Source organism: Cylas formicarius, unplaced genomic scaffold (assembly GCF_029955315.1).
Source record: "Cylas formicarius isolate icCylForm1 unplaced genomic scaffold, icCylForm1.1 PGA_scaffold_12__32_contigs__length_19106922, whole genome shotgun sequence".
Lineage (NCBI taxonomy): Eukaryota > Metazoa > Arthropoda > Insecta > Coleoptera > Brentidae > Cylas > Cylas formicarius.
The window spans coordinates 15,649,630-15,675,544 of NW_026844225.1; the positions used below are offsets into that span (position 1 = coordinate 15,649,630).

Genomic DNA, 25,915 nt, shown 5'->3' on the forward strand with positions numbered 1-25,915 from the left:
CAGAAGTGGTGAAGAGGTATCAAAAATTCTCGAGCGCAGGAGGCGTGGCCAAAATAGTCCAATCACAGAGTTTTACACTATTTTTTACTTTTTCGCAATTTTCGTAACGGGGAAGCAATAATTTTAATACTTTTTCGCAAATCGCTAGGTGATGAAAATAGAAGCGCAACAAGAAGAACGAACACATTTAAAATTTACCCAACATTTATTTAAAAAGTTATAATGCACATTTCACTTAAAGTCATTTTATTATTAACAATCACACTATTTACAACACTTATACAGGCGCATATTCTTTGGTTCGTTGTAGTTCTGTAACAAACAAATAAAAACATTAGTGATAATTACACCTGCAATTTTGCTAAGGTCGTTTGCATAATTCGACTCTATATAGGGTTCGTAGGTTAACAGAGTGTTTTTTGGGGCAGACACAAAGTTTTAACAATGAAATCATCTTTTTTAATATGAACTTTTTCTTATTTATTTATTATATTTATTTTTTTATTATTTTTACCCAAAAAATATGTCACAAGACACTCCGTAAACAAGTCGACACATGCATAAAGGAAAGCATCTTGAAAATTTACCTATCTTTTTCGCCGTTACTGACAGCCAACACCAGGATTACGGCTCTGTGATGACGGTTCCAGTTGCGCAGGCTCATGGTTGGGTCCTACAGCAAAATTTCAAAAAGACGTACGTTGCGTTTAAGGGGCTTGTAGTTTTCGCACCTAAACCACAAAGAACGCTACTACAAACATCAAACTAATTTTTACCATTTTGTACATGTCCTTAATTTTGTAAACGCCGAATCGTTAATCAGTTGTCTCAGAATGTGTGTCTATTTGTCAGACTGTGACATGTGTCAATGAATGTCAAAATGTCATTTTGTATTTGTGTCATAATGAGTGTCAGAATGTGAATGTCAAAATGCGAGTGCCTGTCTATATGCCAGAATGTAAGTGTGTGTATGTGTGTGTAAATGTGTCTATATATAAATATCATTGTGTTTGTGTCAAAATGTGAGTGTGCGTCTAAGTGTTAGAATGTAGATGTCTGTAGATCGTTCAGCACCCAGTGCGCCGGTCGCGCGGGGACAATACGCATTGAATAAGAGTCCAATTTTTTGAAATAATTTATTTTTGATTATATCATGTAGGCGCCAGAATATAAATAAAATTATGAAAAAATGCTATACTGGAGTTGACATCGCTAAATAAAAAATAGCTGAAACCACTTATGTATACTTAAGTAAAAATATTTGTTATCAATTGCCTATTGATTATTATACTATTACTTATTAAAATGTCTATTTACATTATACAATCACTATGAAAAAAAATGGGTGGGGAGTGTTTTGAACATAAAACAATTTTAAAATTAAAAAGTTAAATTAAATAGCATTTATATAAGTGCGACTATATAAAACGCAAAAAAAATTATTTCACTTGTAAAACCATGATTCGATTACCGTGCGTCGTCATCCAATTCGGTAAAAGTAAAAAGAACATAATCAATCTCGCGCACACACATCTTTCACCCATTTGTTTAAACTAACGGATATCATACGGATATCTGCTAAACCAGTAAAAAAATTATAATGTTCAAGAAGCACCATTTACAAAAAAACAAAATTAACAGCTTTGGAAAATCTAACAACTCTCTAAAACAATCTAAATAAAAATTAATCTCCACCATACCGGAGAGAAAAGAAAGACATTTTAAACTAAAACCACGTGAACAATGTGACTGGCTGCAGCTTACCACCATGATATTCATATGTATATATTTATAATATGTATACTACTTTACACGAAACATTAATTTCGTTTTAAGATTTCACATTTCGTCTTGAAGTTTTATTTTTTTTATTGTAGCAGGCTGAGCGTCTGCCAACCTTTTAGTTGTTTTACTTTGTAATCCTGGATCTGCAAAATATATTCCTTATAGAGAACCAGGCGTGCAAATTATTTGGGTCGTTTACCTTGAAGCCACCTGACTTGTGTGGCGGGTCCATAACCTTTGTCATTTTTTGCTGCAATTCTGAATATTATCGCGGCTTTAGTAGAAGTATCAATGTGAGCAGCTTGCAGCGAGGTATTGCCTACAACACATTGATTGCTGGGACCGCAATATACCCTTACGAATGCAAACTGCGAAGGAGTATTTGTGGCCACTTTTTCCTAAAAATTATAAGCGAATGCGATCAGTTCAAGAACGCCAATGGTCTTCGACAACATACCTTTCCCCGAACTGCAAGGAAAACTGAGTACTCCAAAATTTCATGTGGATTGGATCCCGGAGGTTCCCACGATAGATACGCCCCATCGTTAGCTTTTGCTATTTTAATCGCCGAAGGGGCACCAGGAAAACCGGGCACACAGGTTTTGAAAGCGGACACCTGCATTAATTTATAGAATTAGAATTTTTTACGCGCTGATGATCGCTCAGCATCATGCGAGCGTGTTCATGTTTCAGCAAGTCGCAATCATCAGCATCATCTGGCCATATTTAAACGTTTTAGCAAAGTATATATGCAAAATGAAGATGATCATAATCGCGTTTCAGCAAGGCACCATGAAGATTACTTAGCACCATATGGATGGACTAAAATGAGTCAGCATCGCGTCTTTAAAGGCACCATGAAGGAAATAAGTTGCGTCAGCATCATACGGTAGTATTCGAAACTTTCGGCAGGTCATAATGGCCGAACGAAGATGAATAGGCCTCAAGTGAACATCAGAGATTAACCCAGGTTGGGAAAATACCACAATTATCGTCGTATAAGAATTTGAGAATAATAATAACCACCGCAAGATACAAGCTAAACGAAATTCAAAATGCTGTAGCGGCGTTGGTATTGTTACGCATTTTGTCGCTTATACCCTAGTGTCGTTCATGTTTTATTTTCGCTAAAGTCGGAATTCTGTGCGCCGAAGTGAGAGCAAGAAAGTTGCTCTCACTTCGCTGAATGTTTAAAATATATGTTGTAGCATAAAGATCCAAAGTGTTGCCCACTGCATACATTCTCAATAGTCTGGTGATTATTTGTTTTACACTTTTAGCTCCTTTGCTTTAATACCAGGTGTGTTAAACAAAATAATTTTAGAGAAGAATCAGGGCTATTAGCCATACTACATGGGCCTTCATAAGCGTGGTATACTCTTTTTAGAGATTATATGTTTCTGAAATAATTTTTCTGAAGTATTCAAGCTTCTTACAGTAGCTCTCCGGTTTTCGCTAAGCAATGTAGAAAAATTATTAATTCAAGGGTGTTTAAACAAAACCAATTTTCGCCCTAGTCATTAACATTAGCAGATTTGTTTTTTATTTATAATTTTATCTATAACGGACGGATTGTAGCCGTTGTTCAATGCAATTGATTTAATGATATTAAGTTCTTTGCTGTAATTTTCTGTTAATACGCCACTCTCAACAACAGTAAACTCTATTTATCCGAAACCTAATACAGAACACGAACAATTTAAAACAATTACATACATAGGAGAACCTAGTGAAAAAGTTTCAAAACATTTGTCAAAATAAAAATAGCTTTTAGAACTAGCAACACAATACAACACAATGAAATGCGGATCTTGTTCTAAAATTTATATTGGACAAATAAATAGATCCTTCAAGAAGCTCATTAACGAACATCAAAGCGCTTACCTCGCTCCATTCGCCCCTGCCGACCGAGTTGATTGCTGCTACTCTGTATTTGTAAGCCGTTCCCGGTTCAAGATTTATTTTGGGGAAGTTCGATAACTCCGGCAAATCATCCAGATTTAAATCGTCTGTGGCCGACAACAGATAATAGTTCTTCACATCACAAGTCGTTCCCTTAATAAATCCTACCGTATACCAGGTACCCTTGACCGGTTTCTGCGGTACAGAAGAACCATTGAATTCAGTCTTGTTCAGGTCTTTCGAATGGTCGAGTGCCGCAGACGCTAGCGCTGCCAAAGGGTCTTCGCTTGCATCTTCGCCTTGATTATCTTCGTCTTCGTCGTTCGATAACAAATCGTCTTTTTTCGGCGAGGCGCTAAATGAAAAATTGAATCCACTATCAGGTTCTTCCGATTTAACGTCCATATCCAATGCCGAATCGCTTAGTTCTTCAGCATCCTCTTTCTCTTCTTTAGGCTGAGCAATGAGGTCCAGTGTAGGTTCCGGTTTAATTTCCGTAGGACCAAACTCCATTTCCATAGTTTCACTACCCGCCTCGGGGTTCTCTTTCACTTTTCCTAAACCGTTAATGGAACTCTGCGTCGAGTCCGCTTCGGCGGTGGTAGTCGGAGACTTCGCGTTGTCTTCGTCTTTGCCGCCGCCCTTAAGTCCGATCTTTTTAAATTTATAACCTCGCGGAGGGCGGCACCACGACCCGCCGCCCTTAAGCGATAATTTGTACACGGGACTACCTCCTAAGAGACCCGTCGCGAGTTCGACGCCTTCCGTCGGTGGTTCGATTGACGCGATCTGGATGTCTGCTTGCGTCTCGTCAGGTACAATCGTTTGCTCCGCTGTAACGTTGCCTAATTCTTTACCATCGTGTTTCGAGGGTTCCGGATCGATCAAACCCGCTTCGGCTGCCAAAGCGGCTAGAGCCGCGTCTGTAGTAGCGGGTCCTTCGAATGAAGCGGACGCTGCTGAAAATAAACTCACGTAAATTCACCTGGAGCTTAACCCGCGAGACTAGTGACGGACCTATGGTGGCGGTTGGTTGTTGAGTGGTCTGTTTCGGTCGTTGCACGACCATTAACTTTGGTTGTTCCGTGTTATTGCTGACGGCGGATGATGAGGGTAAACGAACTATCTTACCTAGCTGAGACGGTTGAACTACCGTCAACGTTTTGTTTGTGCCCGACGCCATTTGAACCGTCAACTGCTTCCCGCCGATCATCACTTGCTTCTGTTATGCGTGCAATAAAAAATACTACATATGCCTATTGTGAAATCAATTCAAAATAAGTCTAAAAATATAATACATACCAAAGTATACACTATGATCCCACTGAGTTATAAGGAAAACAAATGAAAATGGTAATCAAAGACTTTTTAATGACAGGGAAGAATACCAATTAGTAATTATGAATCCTCAACCTCCAAAATTATATTCTTTAATTAAATTACACACACGGGATATGCCAATTCGGCCTGTAGTTTTTTCAGCACCGCCAGTTAAACTTAAACAAGACTAATAAAATTTTCCAAAGAAACAACTGTAATACATTTTACAAAACTTCTGGATTCCTCTTGCGTAGGTTTTTGCTGAGACAAATTTGCAGACGTTTCGCCAATCGTCCTGTAGGTTTCTTCAGGACTTCTTCAGTTTTATTCAAGCTCTGACGAGGCCAACAGGACGATTGGCGAAAAGTCAGTAAAAGTTTAATAAAAATTTTAGTATATCATATTCTCTTTAAACCTAGATATGTTATCAAAAAATGGTTCCAACTGATCAACAAGGTTCAATTCTTGCTACGGTAATTCTAGTTTCCTTTGATGTCCAAAATCAATTTCCAGTCAACCTTTGTTTTTGTTTGTTTAAACCAAAATTATTTTGAATTTATTGGTCAATTTAATATTGCTTTAGAAGAATTAATTATGAGAAACCCACTTAGTCCACTACTTGCAGAAATTTTCATGAGCAATGTGGAAGATACCAAACATGAACATCCTCTGAATAAAAGATTTCTTTGGTGGTATAGATATGTAGATGACGTTTTCGCTTGTTCACTAGAACGGAAAGATAACTGCAGTCCTTTTTGCATCATATTAACTCTATACAGAAGCGTATAACATTTACCATAGAGAAGGAACTAAATAACTTTTTTAAACTTTCTGAACTTAAGTATAACTAAATTACAGAACAATTTTTTTAATTTATCAAAAACCCTCACAAACGGACACATTAATTGATAATAACTTAAGTCACCCTCACACACATAAAATGGCTGCCTTTTATTCTTTGATAGATAGACTACTTCATATACCAGTTCCACAGAAAATTTTGAAAATGAATTAAATATTATAAAACATATAGCATTTAACAATGGTTACAAACCCTCTTTGATAGTTAAAATTATCACTCAAAACCAGTTTCAAATAACTCGGAACTCAAAATTTATAAAACAATAAAACATATAGGAAAGCCTAGCAAGAAGATTTTAAAACATCTATCTAAATTTAGTTTTAAGATTGCTTTTAAAACTGAAAACACCATTGGTTTTTTTTTAAAAAAACAATAAAACTAAATCACGAAAAATCCGCAAAGTCTATATCGTCTATAACGCATTATCGAACACAAAGAGAGTATAAAAATAAAAGTTCGGATTCTAACTATGCATTTAAAATCAGAAATACACAAGCTTGACGATAATTTTGATATTTCACATAATGAAACAAAAAGCAAAAAAGTAAATTTGTTGGAAGCTATGCAGATTAATAAAATGAGATATTTTAATCTATTACTTAATGACCAACTTTATTTAAATGCGTCTCGGTTATTAAATTTAAAAATTAAGAATCTATTAGGTACTACCTGATTATATATGTAGAGATGTGGGAATATTGTTATATTTTCTATTTGATAAAGGGACGGTGTTGCGGAAACAGCTGTCATAAAGTTAAATAACTGAAAATCTGAACATTTTTTGTTCTAATTTGATAGTGTTAAATGGATTTTCATCACGTAAGAGCCACCTCAGTCCAATTCTACAATAAACTGCCCAGGTTTTTATTGTTAACATTGGTGTGGTGTTTCGTGAAATTTGGGAAAACACAACATCTTTGCCTCACTTTAATTTCTCCTGGGTGTGCCTTCCTTTTCAGACTGATAATTGAACAGAGATTTTTTTTTTCAAAACTTTAATGAGGGCATGCCAATTCTCAAAAGTTGTAGGTCCATAATATTTTGCATCTCTTCCCTAGCCATTCCCCTGTTTTGGGAGAAAAAATCGAAGCAAATTATTTTTTACTGCTAAAAACATATGTTTGAAGGTAAAAAATTAAAAAATAATGTAAAAGAGTACTGTGTAAATTGCTCAATTAATTGAACACCTAAATTACAGCCACATAAGTAACTAAATACTTTAAAGCCCCAAGAGATACGGGAAAAATCAAAGAGGAAATTTTTTAATTAATTTTTTTTTACAACTATAATTTCTTTTCATTAATTTGTTCAGAAGATAATAGAGAAAAAAATCATACAACCTTTATAGAAAAAGTTTTCACCTAACCCTTTTTAATAAACTCACTCTGTAAGTGGGTGTCAAATACAAATTGTTTATTACTATTATATTTGTTGTGTTAATTCACTTGTAGAAAATGAAGTATTTGTCGAAATTGTAAAGCATAAATAAATAAGCAGCCATCTTGGAGAGAAGCCAAAAAATGTCACTTACCGTGTTTTTTGTAAGGGTCACCGTTTTTGGTGCTCCCACCACTTGCATGGGCATAGAAATCGTGATGGGCTTTGCAATTTTCACCCCCTGCAGCCCCGTTAGAGACGATGCGGTAACTACGGGTTGGGTATTGACGGTATTCGTTTTTACCAACGACATGTTGACCGCTTGGGCATTCGTCAACGTTTGAATATTCTTTAAACCCGACGTTGAACTTACAACTAATACTTGCTGATTACCGATTGTAGGTATTTGACTGGCAGCTCCCTTAGACAAAACCAACTTGCCGGTAGTTTTATTCATCTGTATCATGTTCGACGGTATTGTTTTGAGTGTGGTTAATACTTTATTAGCAGAATTTCCAGGTACTATTTTGACAATAGTGTTCTTGGCTTGCGGGGACAACACTTGCCCGGATGCGATTTTATTTTGAACAACCGTCCCTCCCTTTGGCAACGTTGCCAAAGTCATGCCGGTGCTAGTTTTCACTAATGTGACAACTTGTTGTTGCACGGCTCCAGTTTTTTGAATTATATTGCCTCCTTGCTTAACTAACAACTGTTTACCGCCCTGCTGGGGAGCTGCCTTGATCAGGGTACCCTGACCTCCCGCAATCCTCATAGGGGACGCTGAAAAATAAATGCATACATCTGTATAACATGAAACAGCTTTAAGCTCCAAGTGGTAAACATAAAATTGCAAACAAAACAAATACCATAAAAGCCAATCATTGATTACCAAGTTTTATTTGTGTAGCTTGAGTGGAGCCGACACTGATCTTCTGCGTAGCAGCTGCGGCTGCAGCCAATGCCTGAATACCAGACATCTGTCCAGCCGCCTGCCCTGTCGTCTTAGTCGAGCTATCGATGGCAGCCACTACAGTTTGACCAGTGACTGAGGTGGAGGGTGTAGAAGAAAATATTACAGGAGGACATGTAGTTACAATTTTGACAGGCTGTCGCGCTGTAAAGCAACCACAATGTCACAGTGTTGTTTACAAACCGGCTAATATTTAAGTAAGTCTAATGTTTGTGATTTTTTTACTGGTAGTTCTTTTAGTATCATACTTTAGATTCCCGATGAAATAAACAATTACTACTGTTTACATTTACACAGACAAAAAGCCAAAAACCTAAACCGCACAAACGACAACCTACCTTTTAACTGAACCTTGCTAGGTGAACCCATTAATGCAACCTGTGTCCTGGTTTGAGTGGGTGCTGAAGATGGGCTTCCTAAAACCTGCTGACCTGACTTTGGGGAGGATACTAACTGAGGGACAGCCGAATGTGGTGTAATCGTCTTAGCAGGTTGAGGTTGGTTTTGAGGAAGATCATACTTCTGAATCTGAAATGTAAAAAAATTTGAAAGAAAAACCATGAGATTAACCACAAATCATTTACCTGTAGTACATATGTTGACACTGATGATGAACCAGTCCAATTAACCTCAAGGGAATGTGTGCCAGCCTTGACCAGGGAGACTCGACTTGGTGCTGGTGGCTTATCAACTTCTAAATACCAAAGGTCTTTACAACACACCTGGTTCTTCCACGCTTTCCTAATAACAATTGAAAACATTAAAATCGACTAAAACAATAACTTTTAAAATAAAAACAAACCGGTATCCATCCCGCCCAGACCATATGTACAGACGTGTACTAATTCCAACCGCACAGTGACCTGCTCTGGCACATGGCACACTGTTTTCTGAGTCATGAAGAATATTTAAATCTTCCCAATTCATGGTTTCTAGATTAAGGCACGCCATAGTGCTGGTACATTTCCATTCTTTCTCACTAATGGATAGTTTTCCTTCATCTGCTACAACTGGAACCCACCCTCCAAAAACAAACATCCTATGACCAATTAATGTTGATGTGTGCAAAGACCTGAAAGTTCAGCGAGTTACAACACAGAAAACTTAAAAATTTTGTGAAACAAACCTTGGCAAAGGAGTTATTCCGGAAACTTGAGGTTTACTCCAAGTCATATTTTCAGTATCCAAAAACCAAAGATCTCCAAGTCTACATCCACTCATACCTCCATATATAACCAAAAAGGACTTCGATATTTTCTTGTCAACATATGCTACACCAGTGTGAGATTCTCGTGGCGGTGGAGAAGGACCATGGGTTATTGGAATCTCCCACTGCATGGGGATGGTACGTATATTAAGGGTATACAAATCATTTAAATAGCGTGGAACATTGATTTTGGGATCCACACTGTCATTAGCCAGGCCTCCGAAGAGATACACCTTTGAATTAACAATTGTAAAACTATGTCCTAATCTAGGACAAGGTGGGGGCCCTGATTTGGGGTTTTTTGGCTTTATATTTTTCCATTCCCATTTTGATGCCTAAAATATGCCTTTTGTCAGCAAGTAAAGGACAAATTAATAATCTTGAAAATATACCTGTAATTCATAAAGTTCGTTGCTATATTTGCCATATTCTACCATACCCCCAAAGACTAAAAGCCTAGTGCCCTCGACAACAAAACCATATGCAGCGCAACCAGGAGGTACATCGCCCTTTGGAAGTGGCACAAACCATTGGTTTGTGGCTATAAATGAAAGAGCTGCTAAAACTGTTATGTAAAATTCAAAATAAAATATATAGCACATCGTAGGCAAAGAGAGTAATATTTAAAAACACCGGTGTAAAGTTAGCTGCTAAATGTTGGCAGACAAAATTACGGAAACAGCCGAATGACCATTGGTGGTTAAAATTTTTAAAACATGTTTAGGAACCGACTTATTCAAACTAAATAGATCTGTTTGAGTATTGAATCAAGAGGCAGCAATACAAACCCAGACACCACTATTTCTATTTGTATTTATGATGAAATGTTAAAATATAAAACGATTTTTCGTTCTAATATGCAATAAAATGTGTGCATAAAAGATAATTTCCATTTCTAGCAAAATTATATTTCGTATGAAAGTTGTATAAGGTGAATTTAAAAAATGTAAAACATTTTTTCTTCCTTAATCGAAATTTCCACACTTCAATTTCTTGATGAAAATTTTCATTTCCAGTAAAAATATTCGCCTACACTCCCGTACGAGAATCGGTATAGGGTGAAAATAAAAAATTCAAAAAATTTTTTTTTATACCTAATCTAAATTTACACACATTCACTTCGTGATGGAAATGCAGTTGTAAATTTCGATTGTGGTAAATCTTTCGCGTTTTATATTTTTACCATGGCGCAACTCTCGTCTGGGAGTGCAACCGAATATTTTTGCTGGAAATGAAAATTATCCTCTATGGGCACATTGTATTGAGATAAGAATGTGTGTATATTTTGTTTACATGGTAGAACAAAAAAAACGTCTTATATTTTAACATTTAATATCGGGATGTCTGCAATAGTGTATAATATGGTGTTTCGGTTTATACTGCCAACTTGTGATTTAATATTCAAAGAGATTTATTTAGTTGGAATAAGTTGCGTCCTAAATATATTTTAAAAATCTCCGCCGCCACTGGTCATTCGGATGTTTCCGCAATTTTGGCTGCCAACTTTGAGCTGCTAACTTCACACCGGTTTTAAAAACTTGTAACCTCTAAACAATGCGAATGATTGCCAAATAGACTATACAAAGTGCAAATGTTATAAAAAAAAACAAATTTTGGGGTAAATATATAATAAAAAAACAGAAAAACCGGGTAATTTGCATTGGTTGTATACGCCGCCATATTTGTTTCCAACTTAAACAAAACCCAAATGAAAATGACATTTGAAAATATAGGTATCCAAACAAAGTGCAACAAATGTTCTGATCATTATATCCACAAACAATTAAAACTAATGAGTTCACTTAAGGCCTTTGGCAACAGTGTTTTACATTAAAACAAAATACCGCGCCATATTTATCATTAGAAAAAGGAAAAGTTCCCTAGATACCTGTGTTGTAAACATGAAGTTCATCGACAATTCCCTCGTTTCCGCCACCAAAAACAACCATTAAGTCTTTAATAGCAACCGCCCTGTGTCCATGGCGCGGTCTAGGTTGGGGCCCAGTGGGATTCGCCACTAATTTCCACTGTAACGCCTTACCCGCCATTACGTATCACATTGCACTCGACTAGTACACAGGAAGCCAATGGGACTCCACGTCAAAAATTTAAAATTTCTGTTTACAAACGACGATCACGTTCATTACTGGCATCACAAATACTAATAACAATGAAAACTTCGTTTGACTGTTTTTAATGACTAGAGATGCAAATTACATCCCCTAAAGTAATAACTACCAACACATAAGCGGAAAAACGTTATACAAAAATGATTTTACCTTGTCGGTAACTAAGATTTTCATATTATCTACCAAAGTATCTACCCACTGCCAGCCATCTATCCTCAACTATATAAGTCAGTTTTTGCAGATTACAGAATTCTTCAATTATTGTTGTACAATATTTGCATATCTAAAATTTATCTATGGTTGTGTCAAATTTCTTAGTTGATTCGAAATATTAATAAAAGGTGTTTTTTGCTCTCTATTAGATATCATTAATCTAAGATTAAAACGACCGAAAAAAAAAATCCAAAATATTTTGAAAATATGCGACATGACCGTTCATTTAAGTGCAAATGACAGACAAGATTCTCTAAAACGATCAACTGCAATTTGTTTTCAAGTATATAATCAATACCGCGATATATCCAAGGCTTATGTGTGCGACTACTATGTAAAGAATCATTGGATGAAACTTCCAGGGAGTTGGAAGGAATATTTAGAAGGAAGAACAGTAGATGAAATCGCGAGTCTACTGGATACATCAGCTTCAACCAATCACTCCGGATGTCCTTTATCAATTTTATGTTTAAAACAAATTATAAGGTCCTACACAGTTCCAAGGCAAAAAGTTGAGAATGGGGAGAAATTCTTTAGTAAGGAATTCAGAAAATATCTTTGGAAGAATGTCAAGTTAAAGAAGAGACATGAAATTTGTTCCATGTCCTCAAGTTGCAACCAAAATGCTTTAAAAACAGATTGTTTTTATATTGTTGATGTTGGTGCTGGATTGGGGCACCTAAGTCGATTGCTTGCTTATGGTTTTGGTTTCAAAGTTTGCACTTTTGAAGCAAACTCCACATTAACTGACACAGCACAAAAATTTGACAAACAGTTTGAGGCAATGTTAAAACTGAAACAAATCCCTCATGAAAAAAGTCATGACATTGTTCATATAAGCAAAAGAATCGAAAATGATATGTCTATAACAGAATTCATTTCATTAGTTAAGAAAGCATTTGCAACTAATTGCCCAAGATTTAAATTTGGAATTGTTGGACTTCATCCTTGTGGAAACTTGGCTTCAACACTTCTTAGGCTGTACAGGGAAAGTGCTAATATTGTTTTCCTTAATATAGTTGGCTGTTGTTATATGAAATTATCCCTTGCTCCAGACACATTTAGGGGATTTCCACTTAGTACTTTCTGCAGAATGAAGGACATTAATTTGGATTATACAAGTTGTGAAACAGCATGCCATGCAATTGAAAATTATATAGAAAAAATCCGACAAGGTGATCAAAGCCTCAGAGTCCATTCATTTAGAGCAGCCCTGGAAGTGCTTATGGTGAAAACCGATCTGAAATTAGCCCACTCGCAAACAGCAAACGTGAAATACCACAAAGACATGTGTTTTGATGAATACTGCAAGAAAGGTCTAAGAGATGTTTATCAAAAAATCAACAAGGGAGATATCGAGTCTTACCAAAGCATTGTTAATGATACCTGGACCAAAGTTGTAATATTTTATTCTATTAAAATTCTAATAGCACCGTTGATTGAATCAATAATTTTATATGACCGACTATTATATGTTTTGGAATCGAAAAGCGATTGTGATATTGTACCTGCTTTCGATTGTAAAATATCCCCTAGAAATCATATATTATATGCAACAAAGTTGCCAATAAATTAACGTTAAAACACAGTTATTACTTGTCCACTTTGTCCACCCTGTATATATAATAACAGATTTTTAAACGCACTTTTGCCTTTCCGTTTTTTTTTTTTGATATTTTGAACAGATTGTGAGATACGTTATCCCAGACCAAACGCATGTGTACCAAAAGGTGTGTTTCGTATGCAAATACTTTTATTAAATAAAAACTTACAATAAATTTGGATTGTCCTAAACCTAATATTAATATTATTTAATTCTAGCATATCACAAAGTATCAAAAAAATATCTTAAACCTAAATTACTAACCACAGCCTTAATTGCGACCGAGTCTGCATTTGAACTATTCCATACGCTCTTGGAATTGAATATTGTTAGGAACTGCGCAGCCGTACTCACGTAGCATAATATACTCGCTCTGACTAAAAACTTTTTGCAATACACTGAAGTAAGGCGGTGTGGGGACTTTCAAAAAATTCACAATGTTTGTGATTATGTCGATATTGAAAGGATGATTCTTGAAGAGCTCCAAGTAATTCTTATCAATCAACATCATACAATCCTCGACATCAAATGGCAAATTTCTGAGATACTGCTACAAATAAAGATGTAGAATAACTAAACACTAACATAAATTACGTACCTGAAATTCATCCTGGAAACGTAAAATAGAAATTAAGTGTAGATAAAGCGTTTCAAAACCGCTTAATGTATATTCTTCCAGCTGTCCCGGGCAACGAATGCAAATGTCACACATCCGCTGAAAATCTTGCTGATTTGACAAGCAGTGTTCTATTATTTTCTTTATACAAATAACCCTACAATAAATGAAGTTGTTAAGTATATTCAAAAGCAAGTGTGTTGAAATTCTTACTGAATTTGTCTCTCGATATTTGTCACTGAAGAATAAGAGTCTGAATCCCACATACCCAATACATAAGTTAAGGCACTACCTCCACTTGGTCCAGGCAAACTGGACAAAAACCTAAGAGTGTCGAGTGGTTGAAGCATACAGATGAACAAAAACACTAACCATATACACCTCATACTTTTAAAATAATTATTATCAGTCGTCAATATGTGTTTCAAAATTGAGTTAAAATGGGGCTCCATCATTTCTGGCAAGTAATAAATGGTCACTACTGTCAGCAATCCAGGCACATCACCCGCAATATCGTTGACCGACACCAACTGATATTGTATGATAGCAGGTAAATTGTGTACTACTGGAAATCCTTTTTCGTCCGCGAGGTACTTTAACTGCTCTGATGCCTTCACTAACATTGTCGTCATCAAAATTAAAGCTTGCTAGAATCCATCGCGTTTAAAAACCTATTGTCACTCATAATTCATTACCTCTGTAGTAGCATCACAGTTTTCTGAGATTATCCGCTTGGCTCCATGGAATACTTCGAGAAGAAGCAAATCATCATGTTCATAGTTGTACAAAATATATGTATTAATCAATTGAAGAACTTTATCCTCATCCTCTTTCAGTGATGCTGGTCCCTTTTTGCGCAAAACGTTTATTAATAGGGATAAAAATTTATGATGTACAGAATTGTCCATTCTCCAAATACTAGCAACACGAGATAATATGAAATTAAGTTCATTCATAACTCTCACTGAAGAAACATGTTCGCATAATACCCTTATTAACAACTCATCTATTTGCGCAAAATGTCTAAGGGCACTATTCAAATAAAGCTAAAAATGAAATTAATCATTTAGAGTAACTGGAGCTAAAAAACAGCATCCTTACTTCCAAGTAATGTCCCAAGACTGTCAAAATGCAACAGTGAGGTACTGCATCTTCAGCAACATTCAGAATGCTGATCAACATTTCTTCCGCAAAATTTCTCATAACCATTTGACTTTCCACAGAAATCTTTTGAAAACTAATTAAATGATTTCTGAGTGCTCTAAATTTATAAACAAATAATTAAAAAAAAAAAAGTAAAATTAAATATTTTACTTACCCGGCACATACTGAATATAAATATGTATTGCCCACGGTTAAATTTTCCAGAAGTGTTTTCAAATGCACATTAAGCAGAGCTGTAGTTAACTCTAAGTTATAAGTGGCACCAAGCCATAATACTCGTCCTTTAATCATTAGGTTTGATTGCGTTCTTGCCAGGGATGTCCAATAATCCATGTATTGAAGGAATGGGAATATGTACTCCCCATTTTTATCAAAATAATTGTAACACTCTCCTAGAGCGAACATCATGGCTTCATTGATTCTTACCATATAAAGGGTATTGTTGCTTTCTTGAATTTCACTACTTAATTTTTGAAAGGTATTGTTTAAATTTTTAATAACTATAGATCTACCGTTGGGACGCCTAGTACCAAAATTTGTAACAATTTCCTAAAATCATAAATTCTTTTTTTTTACTGCCAATTATAATAATCAAATTACCTGTATAATGTTGACACACAGAGTTCTAAGGGCAAAATAATATCCCTTATCATAGCTTTCCATAAACACTTGCTTATCCATGTCATGATGACAAGACATAAAGACCAGAATGCAGTATAAAATGTTATCTAAGTCATCCATCAAAATTTCAAAATAATAATTTCCAAACAGAGACTTCATGAATTGCATTATGGCCATCACAAGCAGATAAAAATTAATTGGCTCTTCTATATCTGTCTCTGAAGCATCATGAGGAACAGATGCATTATCCATCACCAGAGCTTTATAATTTGTACAACACATTGTTAATAAATTTCCAATTGCTGACAAACATGCTGGTAGGCTTATTTTTGTAATGCTAGGAATCTCTTCCATAAACTCAGATAGGCACTGAATTACTTCACATTTAAGATGAAAATCAGAATTTTCAGAATATGGTTCATTTAAAATCTGCTCAAAGATTGAACCAACTATTGGTAAATAATTTGCCAATACTTCTTCATTGTTCTTTAGAGCTTTAATTTTTACATACATTGGAGAAACAGCATTCGCCCTTGTCTTTGAAGTCAAAGTGTTCTAATAAAGTAAGAAAATCTGTTTGATTAGATTATACAAAAGATACACAGGGTGTTTCAAAGTGAGTCAGTGAGTTACATTTTTTAAATAAAATGTTTTTTAAAACAGGTATTAATTCATCGTTTATATATGAATAGATCAATTAGTTTCAGAACTATTTATTATAAATAAGATAATTGATAAATGTTGGTACAAAATTAAATCATTTTTCTAAAATAATTTTTGCTGTTGAGATGACATTTTATTTTTTTATTTGGAAATTGCACCTTTTATGAACAAAGGGAGACGAAAAAGTTTCCAAATAAAACATAAATTAAAAAAATATTTTTTTATGTCATTGCATAAGCTTTTCCTTAAATTAAAAAAAATATATGCAGAAACTGTATTTTTATAATAGCAACCTTTTCATAATATTTTACTGTTCCATCTATTTTCGTTTTGAAGATAAAAAATAAAAGCATTATTTTTCAGCCCCATTGTAGCAACGTTTATATAATAAACTACCATTTATTTTAAACAGGGAATTACCCTCTTAAATTTTTCACACTTGTTTTGAAACATCCTGTATGTACACACTTACAGTTTTTAGAATATCCAAAAGGTGATCTACATAACTGCGTTCAGCGTCAGGTTCCAATATGTCTTCAAACTGCACAATAAAAGTTTCCTTTATTAGACTAGCAGCAATATCTATACTATGGGCATTCCCACTATTAAGCATGTTGAGGACAAGTGGGTTTACTTGGGGCCAAAATCCAATTGCACATAACATGGCCAATGATCCACAAACAATATTTTTGATTGGTTCCGCAACAGTAGATAAAATTTCCAACAAATTAAAACATAGTTTTTTGCCAATATCCTTCTGAAATAAGCCCATGTTTGTGACTGAACCACTTTGTGCCTTTTTGTAAATCACTCCCACATAATTTCTCAAGAACACTGAAGCAAGTTGTCTCTCTGGGAATGCTTCTTCACTGGCAATGATGTCGGAAAGGACCAGCGGGTATTCTTAAAGCAAAATAAAAGCAAAAGAACTCAATACTAGAACGAGAAAATTTACCATCTACAACTTCCAAAATTTTCTTTTTTTCCGATGCTGCATTTTGTGCCTCCGAGCTTGGATCAAGAAAACAACTTAAGACCGTAGTTATAGATTCAAAGAGTGGGTCTTTCTTTTCTGAAGACATCTAAAAAATTATAAACCGGTAAATTTTAACTGTAACCTCAAAACAGTAAACAAATATCATAAAAACTTAGGTTATGACTTCCAAGAAGTGTCAAATAAACAATCAAATGGTTCTTCTTCTTCTTCTCTGCATAGAACTAAATTGCTAAGAGGACTTTCGATTAACCATTGCACATGGCGGACGTTGCTCCTGCTCTGTTCCAAAAAACTGTAGAAATCGGTTGAAATTAGTGTCGTTTACAGTAAATTTTGTTTTGTACATTTGTTATCTGAAGTGATAGAGGCGTAGTGCCTATAAATTTGGGAAATAGTGTTCGTCTTACGCGGATGTATACGGATTTGTGATGTGTTATTCCATGATGTGTATGTTAACACTGTTTCCGGATGTCTTATATTCACGCTGGTAGCCAGGCCGGATATCCCATAAAAGATAATTGCGGGAGCCGTTTGAAGAATCGGTCGTCATTTTATGACAATTTATTTAGAAGGTGTTCCCGTTTTTGTATATGTTAATCAATTTGGAGGATGATGGATTGGTCCAGACCCTTCTTTAAGGAAGGCATTCTTCAGGATTTTTGTATATGTTACACTTGTCGTAAGCTGGCTGAGTGACCTATTGTAGTCGTGGCCATTAGAACTAAAATCTAATCCAATTAAAGTTGCCAGGATCATTATACCGTTCTTCTTCTATAGGCAACATATCGGGGTTATTCTCCCATTTGCTCATATCCTCTATTTCTGTAATTCGTACTAAACGTCATAACAAAAAGAGGAGAAAGATATCAATCGATATTGTGCTGGTATCGGCCGATCTCTGCAACTGAACTCCAGAACATAAACAACACAAATGTCAATAACAACTATAACTAATAATTAATTCCTACAATCCTTAGGGCTTTATAATAATTAATGAAAAACGGGACCAGAGCTAACAGCTTTTATTTAATCAAATAAGATATATATTATCATATGAGCAAATCCTCATAAACTAATAACTAATACAAATTTCGCGTAAGTTGCTTACAATATTTTAAAGGTAAAACAATTATATCACAAGTATTCAATACAAAAATACATAAATACCTTATAATTATTTATATGACAACTTAGTTTTTTCTCTTTTTGGTAATAACACAAGTTTTATCTTGTAATACAGTTTTACAATCTTCTTACAGTTTGATCTCAAGAACAGCTTGAAATTAAACTGGCACTCAGAATATTTCATTCTCCAGACCCATCTCTTCAAGAAAAATCCCCATTGGAGTTCTTTTAAGACCGAGATTCTCTACTTTGTTTGCAATTTTGTTTTTAATGTTTCTTAGCCTTAGTGAAGCATGAATGAAGATAACTAAAACAAATTTCTATAAGTATGGAAATGAGACAGCTAAGAGGATATACAAATTACCTGCAAATGGTAAAAGTATGCCGAAAAGAAAAATCAAAAGTGATTTTAACATATAGGCAACAAAATAACATCCTGCAAATATCAGAAACAGGGAGACTATTGGATGTTGACGTTTGAATTGAGCTGCGCTAGCTTTTTCATTTGTAACATAAATGAATACCATAAAAATCACTGCAGTCGCCAGGAATCCGCAAGCCATTTTAATCGGATGAATAATCCTAAATAATTATTAACAATCTATATAAAGAAATGACAAGCAAAAGATAACCAACAAAAAATCGAATTTGCCTTACCCAACTATGACAAATATGCTCAAAGCCGACAAAAAATAATTTGTCTGGTAATAAAGGAGGTTGCTCGTGACTCGATTGCCCCATTTTTCCAAATCTTTAATATTTGGAATTTGGAAACGAGCTGCCTCAAGAAGAAAATCATCTAGAGACCTCAAAGGTGCAATTTCAATCTCTGATCCCACTTGTTTCTTACTCATTTTACAAAATTAAATAACGATTCACTTAAAAGAGTTCTACTAATCCTGCAGTTTTTTACGTATATAATAATACTGCAGATGGAGAAACATATCAGACATAAGCGGTGGTCTGTCGCCCATAGAATATTAATTCACAGAAATCAACGCTTGACAGCGTTGCCAAACGATATTCAGTAGATGTAAACAAGAATTTCTTTAAAACTACCTAATTAGAACGATTTAATACTGCCTGCTTATAATAAATTTAATAATTATCTGATTGCGTTTAAAACATTTCAAGTGCGTAAAATGTGTTCTTGAACTGTAATCAGTTGCTTATATATAGAGTTATCTGTTTAACTCTAGAGATACGTTGAATGTTACTACATACAGAAATTAAATAATAGCCCAGCAAAGCTAATTACACAATAAAAGTTTTATATAATTTATTTTGTACATTTGTAGCATGTTTTATTTTTTTACATACATTTTTTATAGATCCAAATTATTAGCTTCAGATGAAACAATATCTACATTTAATATCAAATCGCGTGGAGGTAATATTTCCAATATTTTGGAACCTAGAAATACGCCTTTCTTAAATTGTCTAACGTCCTGAGAAGATACAGAATTTAAAGGCAAGATAGGAATTCTAGTACGAAATACAGATTGCGAGCTGGCGTTATCGACAAGATCAATTTCAATATCAAAATGATCGCAGCTTTGGTCGGTTTTCGAGTGCCAAGACCAGATCAATACGTCGCCAAGCGAACTAAAAATATATTGTGGTACTAAATTTTCGAATTTTCGATGCTGTTAACTATACCTTGAATTTTTATCGACGTTGCTAATATTTGAAATAGTATTAACGAAAAAGGTGGTACCCGAATTGTTTATCACAAAACAATTCTCACTTTCTAGTTTGTTTAAATGCAACTTAATGTGCGATCCGAAGTATTGAATGAGTGGACCACTGTGATCAGTCTGGAAGTGATTTATGACGTTGTGACCTGAAACCAATAAATTTCAATACAAAAAAACAGAATTGGAATGAGAAAATATAGACCTTTTATGATAACCGGGCAAGTAGATTGAAATGGGCAGTGAAAAGTTACTGGTTCGTCGTCTCTGTTTAGATATTCAAAAGATCCATAAAACGAAGTTGGTCTGTTATTAAAATCGCTGATATTAGTCAACGAGTCGTTTATTGTAGTTTCATTTCTTCTACTCAAGCGGCTTATCGAGCCAGTTCTAGATACGTTCGAAACTTCAGCGTGAAAAATTTCATTCGTCGATAAAGATTTCGCTTTCAATGTCGAGCAATTCGTATTCGGTGTAAGCAATTTCGAATTGGATGTCAAGTTTTCGACCGACGACGCCTTACCTATTACTTTCGCTAAAAGTTTGCTGGTATGGCACTGGATTACTTTTATATTTGGTATGCTTTTGTTCTTAATTTTTGGTTTAAAAATTTGCTGGATTTTCGCTATCTTCGATTCATCGTTTTCGTCTCGCAAATTAAACGCATCGACTATGGCATGATAGACCTATAAAAATATAAAAAAAAGAGACAAAAAATAAAGTTGTCGTAACAAAAAATTTAAATGTCAACTACATTAATTTAACAACCTGATCAGACAGCAGGGATCTTCCTCTTGCCAATCTATGTCTACAAACAGGACATCTTTCAGACTTAGCTCTGCATCGGATACATATCAAATGACCGTTGTCACATTGATACGTAGGTGGAGATATAGTGTCCAGACAAACCGGACATTCTAGGAAGGCAAGGATCGTACTCATGCAAGCCGAGAGCTTCTGAAAATTACTCGTAATAGGTCCGCAACATAATGCCTAAAAAAAAATTGCAAACTATTAATAGCAATGTGCAAATAAAAAATATAAAAAAAAACAATTAGGTACTTATTGATAATTTAAGGTTTCCTATTTTCAAAAATTTCTTTGGGATTATCTTTTGTGTTATATGAAAAGGTCGTTGCGCAAAAAACCATTATTGGGAATCTCTTTCATATTTTTTCATAGAACTAAAGCGTTAATAAGCCATAAAATAAAATGACTTTAAACCTAAGTAAAGCGCAAAATAAAAATGATAATCTGAAAAGATCTCTACAAAATCATATTCTATAAAACAATCATTCAAATTCCTCTAAATAATAGTTATTTTTATGGATTTGACAGATATTTCTTTCATATTAACATTATGACCGATTCTAAAGGCCACAATATATGTTAATATGCCACAATCATGATTTTTTACCATGCAAAAGTATAATGCATTTATCGCTTGATTATAAAACAATGGGAGCAAGCCTCAGAAAATATTCTTGCCATGACTGTATGGAACTTGATAAAAAGTCTGGTCCGGCATCCAGTGAAATACGACGGAAATACTTATATACTTTTGATATTAATTGAAATCGTTTTTAAATAAAAAGCGAAGTATGTATGCCATACAGTAAATGTTCCCACGCAGTAACTGACACATATTTCCGGTTTTAAACCTATAAACTACCGTAGTTATTTGAAAACTGTATTTATACCGAGGGTTTCAAAAAACATGTGCCGTGCTTAGTTTCCAGATTTTTAAAAATTGATTTGCTTGCGAAAATCCTTGCGTCGTAGGCTACATGCCTGCGATGAAGTCAATGGTGGCCATTTTTACTATTTTTTAGTGTTACTTTTTTAAATTTATTGTGTCATCAAAGGATCCAAAAAAATAATATTTTCTCAATTTTCATTTTCATTTGATTCGTTTCAATATTTGTTGGCTCGAAAAAGAGAACAACAAGAATCGCAAAAAAAAATCACTGGCGTACATCTTTTTACCAACATATTGGTTAATATACCTTCCGATACTGCACAATTTTAATATAATTAAAGAAAAATTTCAACAAAATTATTCAAATAATATTTAATATTTAATTTAATTATTTAATAAAATTTAAACTAAGTATATCAAACCCATTTTTGAATTAAGAATCTCTAGCCGAGAATTGGTGCATGTTTTTTAAAATACCGTGTACAGAATATTTTAAAACAGTTTATGAAAGGAATCATTATTGATATTTATTACTCCGAAAAAAAATCTTTTAACTTATTATTATTAAAAAAATATAACGAAAAACAAAAAAAATTAGTAACTCAATTTATTAATATATTAACTGGTTCCATTGTTTGAGGAGTTTATTACAACATTTTTTTTTGCCAAATCTGTTGGCGTGTGGAAAAATATATAATAATTTTTAATCTTTAAATAACCTCCCCGTATGGCAGCAATAACAATGCTGGCCACTTCTTATGACGTTAGCAGCATATAAGTATCCAAAATTAATCCTGAACATTTAGTTTCACCTTTTGCACGTATTAATGAATAACAACTAGCCGGGTATATAATTCCCGCATGATTAGCGGCTTAAAAATTGGCGTATTAAAATCGCAAACGTCTGTTGTACATACGAAATTATGAAAAGGAAAGTTAACAACGAAATTTATAGCCAGATACGTGTTTTAATATGGCGGAGGAGAAATTTTCGAAAAGCTTCTTTGTTTATCCGCTAGACCGCTCTTATTTCATTCGAGCGAAGCTTTTTTTAATGAAACTGTAGGAATATTGTCGGCAAAATTAATAACACGCGTAGCCCTATCATTTATTTGATAAATGTGCGGTTTTTATGCTAGAATGACGTTACGCTAAGAGCTAAAGTGTGAACAAACAAAGGGAAATCGTATCACATCCACGAAAAGTGATACGACCTTAATATTTATGATAAATCAAAATGACATTAATTTTATTCTATCAGAGAATACGGTGCGCAAAATTTTTGTAATTCAAAACGTCACTGTGTTCAGAGTGGTTCTTATGTAAATTCCTGTTTAAAAAATGCTGTTTAGATTTCAAATAATTTTTATTATAAAATAAAGTTGTGTTACCGATTTATTATTGAAATTATTGAAATATCGTTAATGTGTGCCGTGTACTCCATAATGTTCGCTAGTGATACAGCTTTTTTAATTAATTAATTGTAAATATGTAAATTTAGGACTCGAATTGCATAAAATCGAAAGACGTAAATTTGAAAAAATATTTTCTATTACGCAGCCTGTAAAAATATGTGCCCTTGACATATATGTGACGTTGACAACTTATTGGGAAACAATAGAAAGAAAATATTTTAAAAAACATGCCTTTAAGACAGTCATTACTAAGATGTCCGCATAAGTAATTATTTTATACAGGAGTTTTCTAAAGTCTTGCCAATTTCACGAACTTTTAAGCTATCTTGTATCTAATCACTTAATGGTTTTCAGTTATATACCACTTTTATTAAGGTTTAATAATACCTATCGATTAAAGTTTTTCCTTAATAAGTAGTATGCGTTTTTATTGATCGTTTACATGTTAACCTATCGTTGTCTAGCCAAGAAGTGAATATAAAATAATATAAATAATAAATTAAAAGTAATACATTTACATTTACTGTTATTACTAAATAATAAATTTAGATATTGTTTCTCTGTATTATTCATCAGCGTATAAAAAAAATGAAGAATTCGAATAAGAACCTTTTTCCAAGATATGGGTATTGAAATTTGAGTTTTTCAAGAAGAAAAAAAGGGCTAATAACTTAGTAACTGGTATTTCTTAAATAAGCGTTTTGAGTTTACTTACTATTTAATTTAATTAAAACACATTTGCAAATTTAATTATAACAAAAATGCGTTTTTAAGTAAGCAGAGTGTATTAAATCGATTATTTATCGAGAGATAAAAACGATAAATAAGTTAAAGAGAAGGATTTGTTTAAACTTAGTCAATTTGGCAAGATTGGAAAACACCCTGCTTGAAATAATTGTTTAACAGTTTTTTGAAATATTTTAAATTTTCCAATATACGCTAAATCAGGGATATAATGTACTTCGTTGCACTATTGCACCACCTACATGGTTGTTCTATTTAAAATTCCGAAGAAACCCCCTTTAACCAGTTCCATACATCTTTTAAATGCATTAAAATTAATAAGTAATCTGAATCTAAAAACTGACAGCAAAAAATATATCCCAGTCCGTTCAAAAAGTAATATGGAGCTTACCTCGGGTGTGCATTGGGCATCAACTCCCGCATTCCAAATTAAAAGTGAAACCTGTCCGGATTTTGATTTCACTAAATCTGCTATCTCGGATATTCTTCGTCCGACTATGTCGTCTCCGTTCACTTCCAACAGGCAATCTCCAGCTTTTAAACCGGCATTGTGAGCTACGGATCCATCATCGACTCGACTCACCCATGGATACGGATCCCATTTGCCTCTCGTCAAGTGAAATCCGCAATTTTGGCCGGTTTTCTCGAATTCAATTACCCTTACGGATGGATTAAAATGTTCCTCGTCCGATTCGGCCAGCATTTTGTCTTACAATGTCGATCGGGAGTCCCGCACAGCCTCGCCACTTTCATCATTTATTTTCACCTTTATGTTAATTTTTCAAGGTTCGTTCGTCGATATATCACAACTCGTTTTCCTTCGCCCGTATTATTTTGTTATTGAACGAAATCATTTTTTTAACGCAACAGTACAACTTAAATTCCATTTGATTTTGTATCACCAAAATTTGCCACAAAAAAAATGAATTTTCGGCATGAAATGTTTTATTTGCGATTTACTTATTTAGAAGCCGGAAAAGTTAATAGCCAAAAATAAGGTTCGAAAAACGTGAATACGTTTGGGAACCATACTGTTAATACCGAGAAGTCTGACAAATTTCTATTCGTGACAATTGATAGTTAGCTTTCTTCATGCCAGTATATTGCCTCCAATTGTTTAAAACTCAATAAAAACTCTGTTATGTTAAATCCTTTAAAAATCGCTGTCACTGCCAAGGCGCTAGAAAATGTTTAGTGTTAGCAGTTTTCCAGGCCCGCGATGGCATGAGGGTTTTATTACATAAAATTAAATCCTCCGACCCCTTTTTAACCTGCCTTATAATATTGTAGCTTCTAATCTATTGGCTTAATATTTTAACATATGTCCATAAAAATAAATCGAAGTTAACGGGTATTTGTGTATTCAGCTACTTAATCATGAATATTTTAAATCGTCACCAATGGTTGTTGGTCAACGTCTCCACAATCCTCTTTCAAAAAAGTCAAAACACCTGCTTATTAAAATATTTAAAAAACGCCTTAAAACATTTTTGCCTAACAGTACATTTCCTACAAAATAAAAAATATTTGTAAGAATTGCATATTTACCGTTCTTATCTCTTTTAAAGAAATAAATTAATATCTATCAAAAGGCCTTCTTTTTTACATATCTATCTATCTATCTATCTCTATCAATGCGTCGAAACATGTTTTTTGCAACACCCTGTATACTGTACGACACAAAAATAGCAACAATCATTTAAAGCATATATATTTTGTGAAGTGGTATTGTTCTTCGTGTCATGTTGCGAATACGATGATCGATATTTATATATATATATATATATATATATATATATATATATA

At 34.1% G+C, this 25,915-nt stretch overlaps 5 protein-coding genes across 9 annotated transcripts; 1 reads left to right on the plus strand and 4 right to left on the minus strand.

Annotated features, from left to right (window-relative positions):
• Nucleotides 1-211: 211 nt before the first annotated feature.
• On the minus strand, nt 212-11,699 carry LOC132708545 (host cell factor 2). Of its 3 annotated transcripts, XM_060680891.1 has the most exons (14): nt 11,315-11,699; nt 9,819-9,967; nt 9,346-9,761; nt 9,022-9,291; nt 8,804-8,960; nt 8,558-8,747; nt 8,139-8,363; nt 7,401-8,029; nt 4,705-4,909; nt 3,670-4,646; nt 2,243-2,401; nt 1,985-2,183; nt 588-1,928; nt 212-312 (listed from the first exon to the last, which is right to left on the minus strand). In XM_060680891.1, the coding sequence occupies exons 1-13, from the start codon at nt 11,472-11,474 to the stop codon at nt 1,840-1,842; spliced, it is 3,825 nt and encodes a 1,274-aa protein (XP_060536874.1). In that variant the 5' UTR covers nt 11,475-11,699; the 3' UTR covers nt 212-312; nt 588-1,839. The 3 variants fall into 3 exon arrangements, with proteins under 3 accessions (XP_060536874.1, XP_060536876.1, XP_060536875.1); XM_060680892.1 differs by lacking the exon at nt 212-312 and having other exon boundaries at nt 599-1,928; nt 3,670-4,643; XM_060680893.1 differs by lacking the exons at nt 212-312; nt 8,139-8,363 and having other exon boundaries at nt 598-1,928.
• A 168-nt stretch (nt 11,700-11,867) lies between these two features.
• On the plus strand, nt 11,868-13,476 carry LOC132695725 (methyltransferase-like protein 25B). Its single transcript, XM_060660172.1, has one exon. The coding sequence runs from the start codon at nt 11,983-11,985 to the stop codon at nt 13,342-13,344; it is 1,362 nt and encodes a 453-aa protein (XP_060516155.1). The 5' UTR covers nt 11,868-11,982; the 3' UTR covers nt 13,345-13,476.
• Nucleotides 13,477-13,653: 177 nt separating this feature from the next.
• LOC132695724 (uncharacterized) lies at nt 13,654-17,577 on the minus strand. 3 transcript variants are annotated; one of them, XM_060660171.1, is made up of 10 exons: nt 17,391-17,577; nt 16,908-17,338; nt 15,752-16,327; nt 15,306-15,700; nt 15,089-15,248; nt 14,683-15,033; nt 14,369-14,634; nt 14,201-14,311; nt 13,970-14,144; nt 13,654-13,921 (listed from the first exon to the last, which is right to left on the minus strand). In XM_060660171.1, the coding sequence occupies exons 1-10, from the start codon at nt 17,515-17,517 to the stop codon at nt 13,670-13,672; spliced, it is 2,844 nt and encodes a 947-aa protein (XP_060516154.1). In that variant the 5' UTR covers nt 17,518-17,577; the 3' UTR covers nt 13,654-13,669. The 3 variants fall into 3 exon arrangements, with proteins under 3 accessions (XP_060516154.1, XP_060516153.1, XP_060516152.1); XM_060660170.1 differs by having other exon boundaries at nt 13,654-13,918; nt 14,201-14,634; XM_060660169.1 differs by having other exon boundaries at nt 14,201-14,634.
• An 862-nt stretch (nt 17,578-18,439) lies between these two features.
• Nucleotides 18,440-19,532, minus strand: LOC132708713 (PRA1 family protein 3). The gene is made up of 3 exons (XM_060681240.1): nt 19,215-19,532; nt 18,922-19,139; nt 18,440-18,864 (listed from the first exon to the last, which is right to left on the minus strand). Exons 1-3 carry the CDS (start codon nt 19,409-19,411, stop codon nt 18,728-18,730), a joined length of 552 nt encoding a protein of 183 aa, XP_060537223.1. The 5' UTR covers nt 19,412-19,532; the 3' UTR covers nt 18,440-18,727.
• A 140-nt stretch (nt 19,533-19,672) lies between these two features.
• On the minus strand, nt 19,673-24,961 carry LOC132708712 (uncharacterized). Its single transcript, XM_060681239.1, has 5 exons — nt 24,501-24,961; nt 21,020-21,244; nt 20,457-20,937; nt 20,217-20,400; nt 19,673-20,162 (listed from the first exon to the last, which is right to left on the minus strand). Exons 1-5 carry the CDS (start codon nt 24,810-24,812, stop codon nt 19,883-19,885), a joined length of 1,482 nt encoding a protein of 493 aa, XP_060537222.1. The 5' UTR covers nt 24,813-24,961; the 3' UTR covers nt 19,673-19,882.
• Nucleotides 24,962-25,915: the final 954 nt, after the last annotated feature.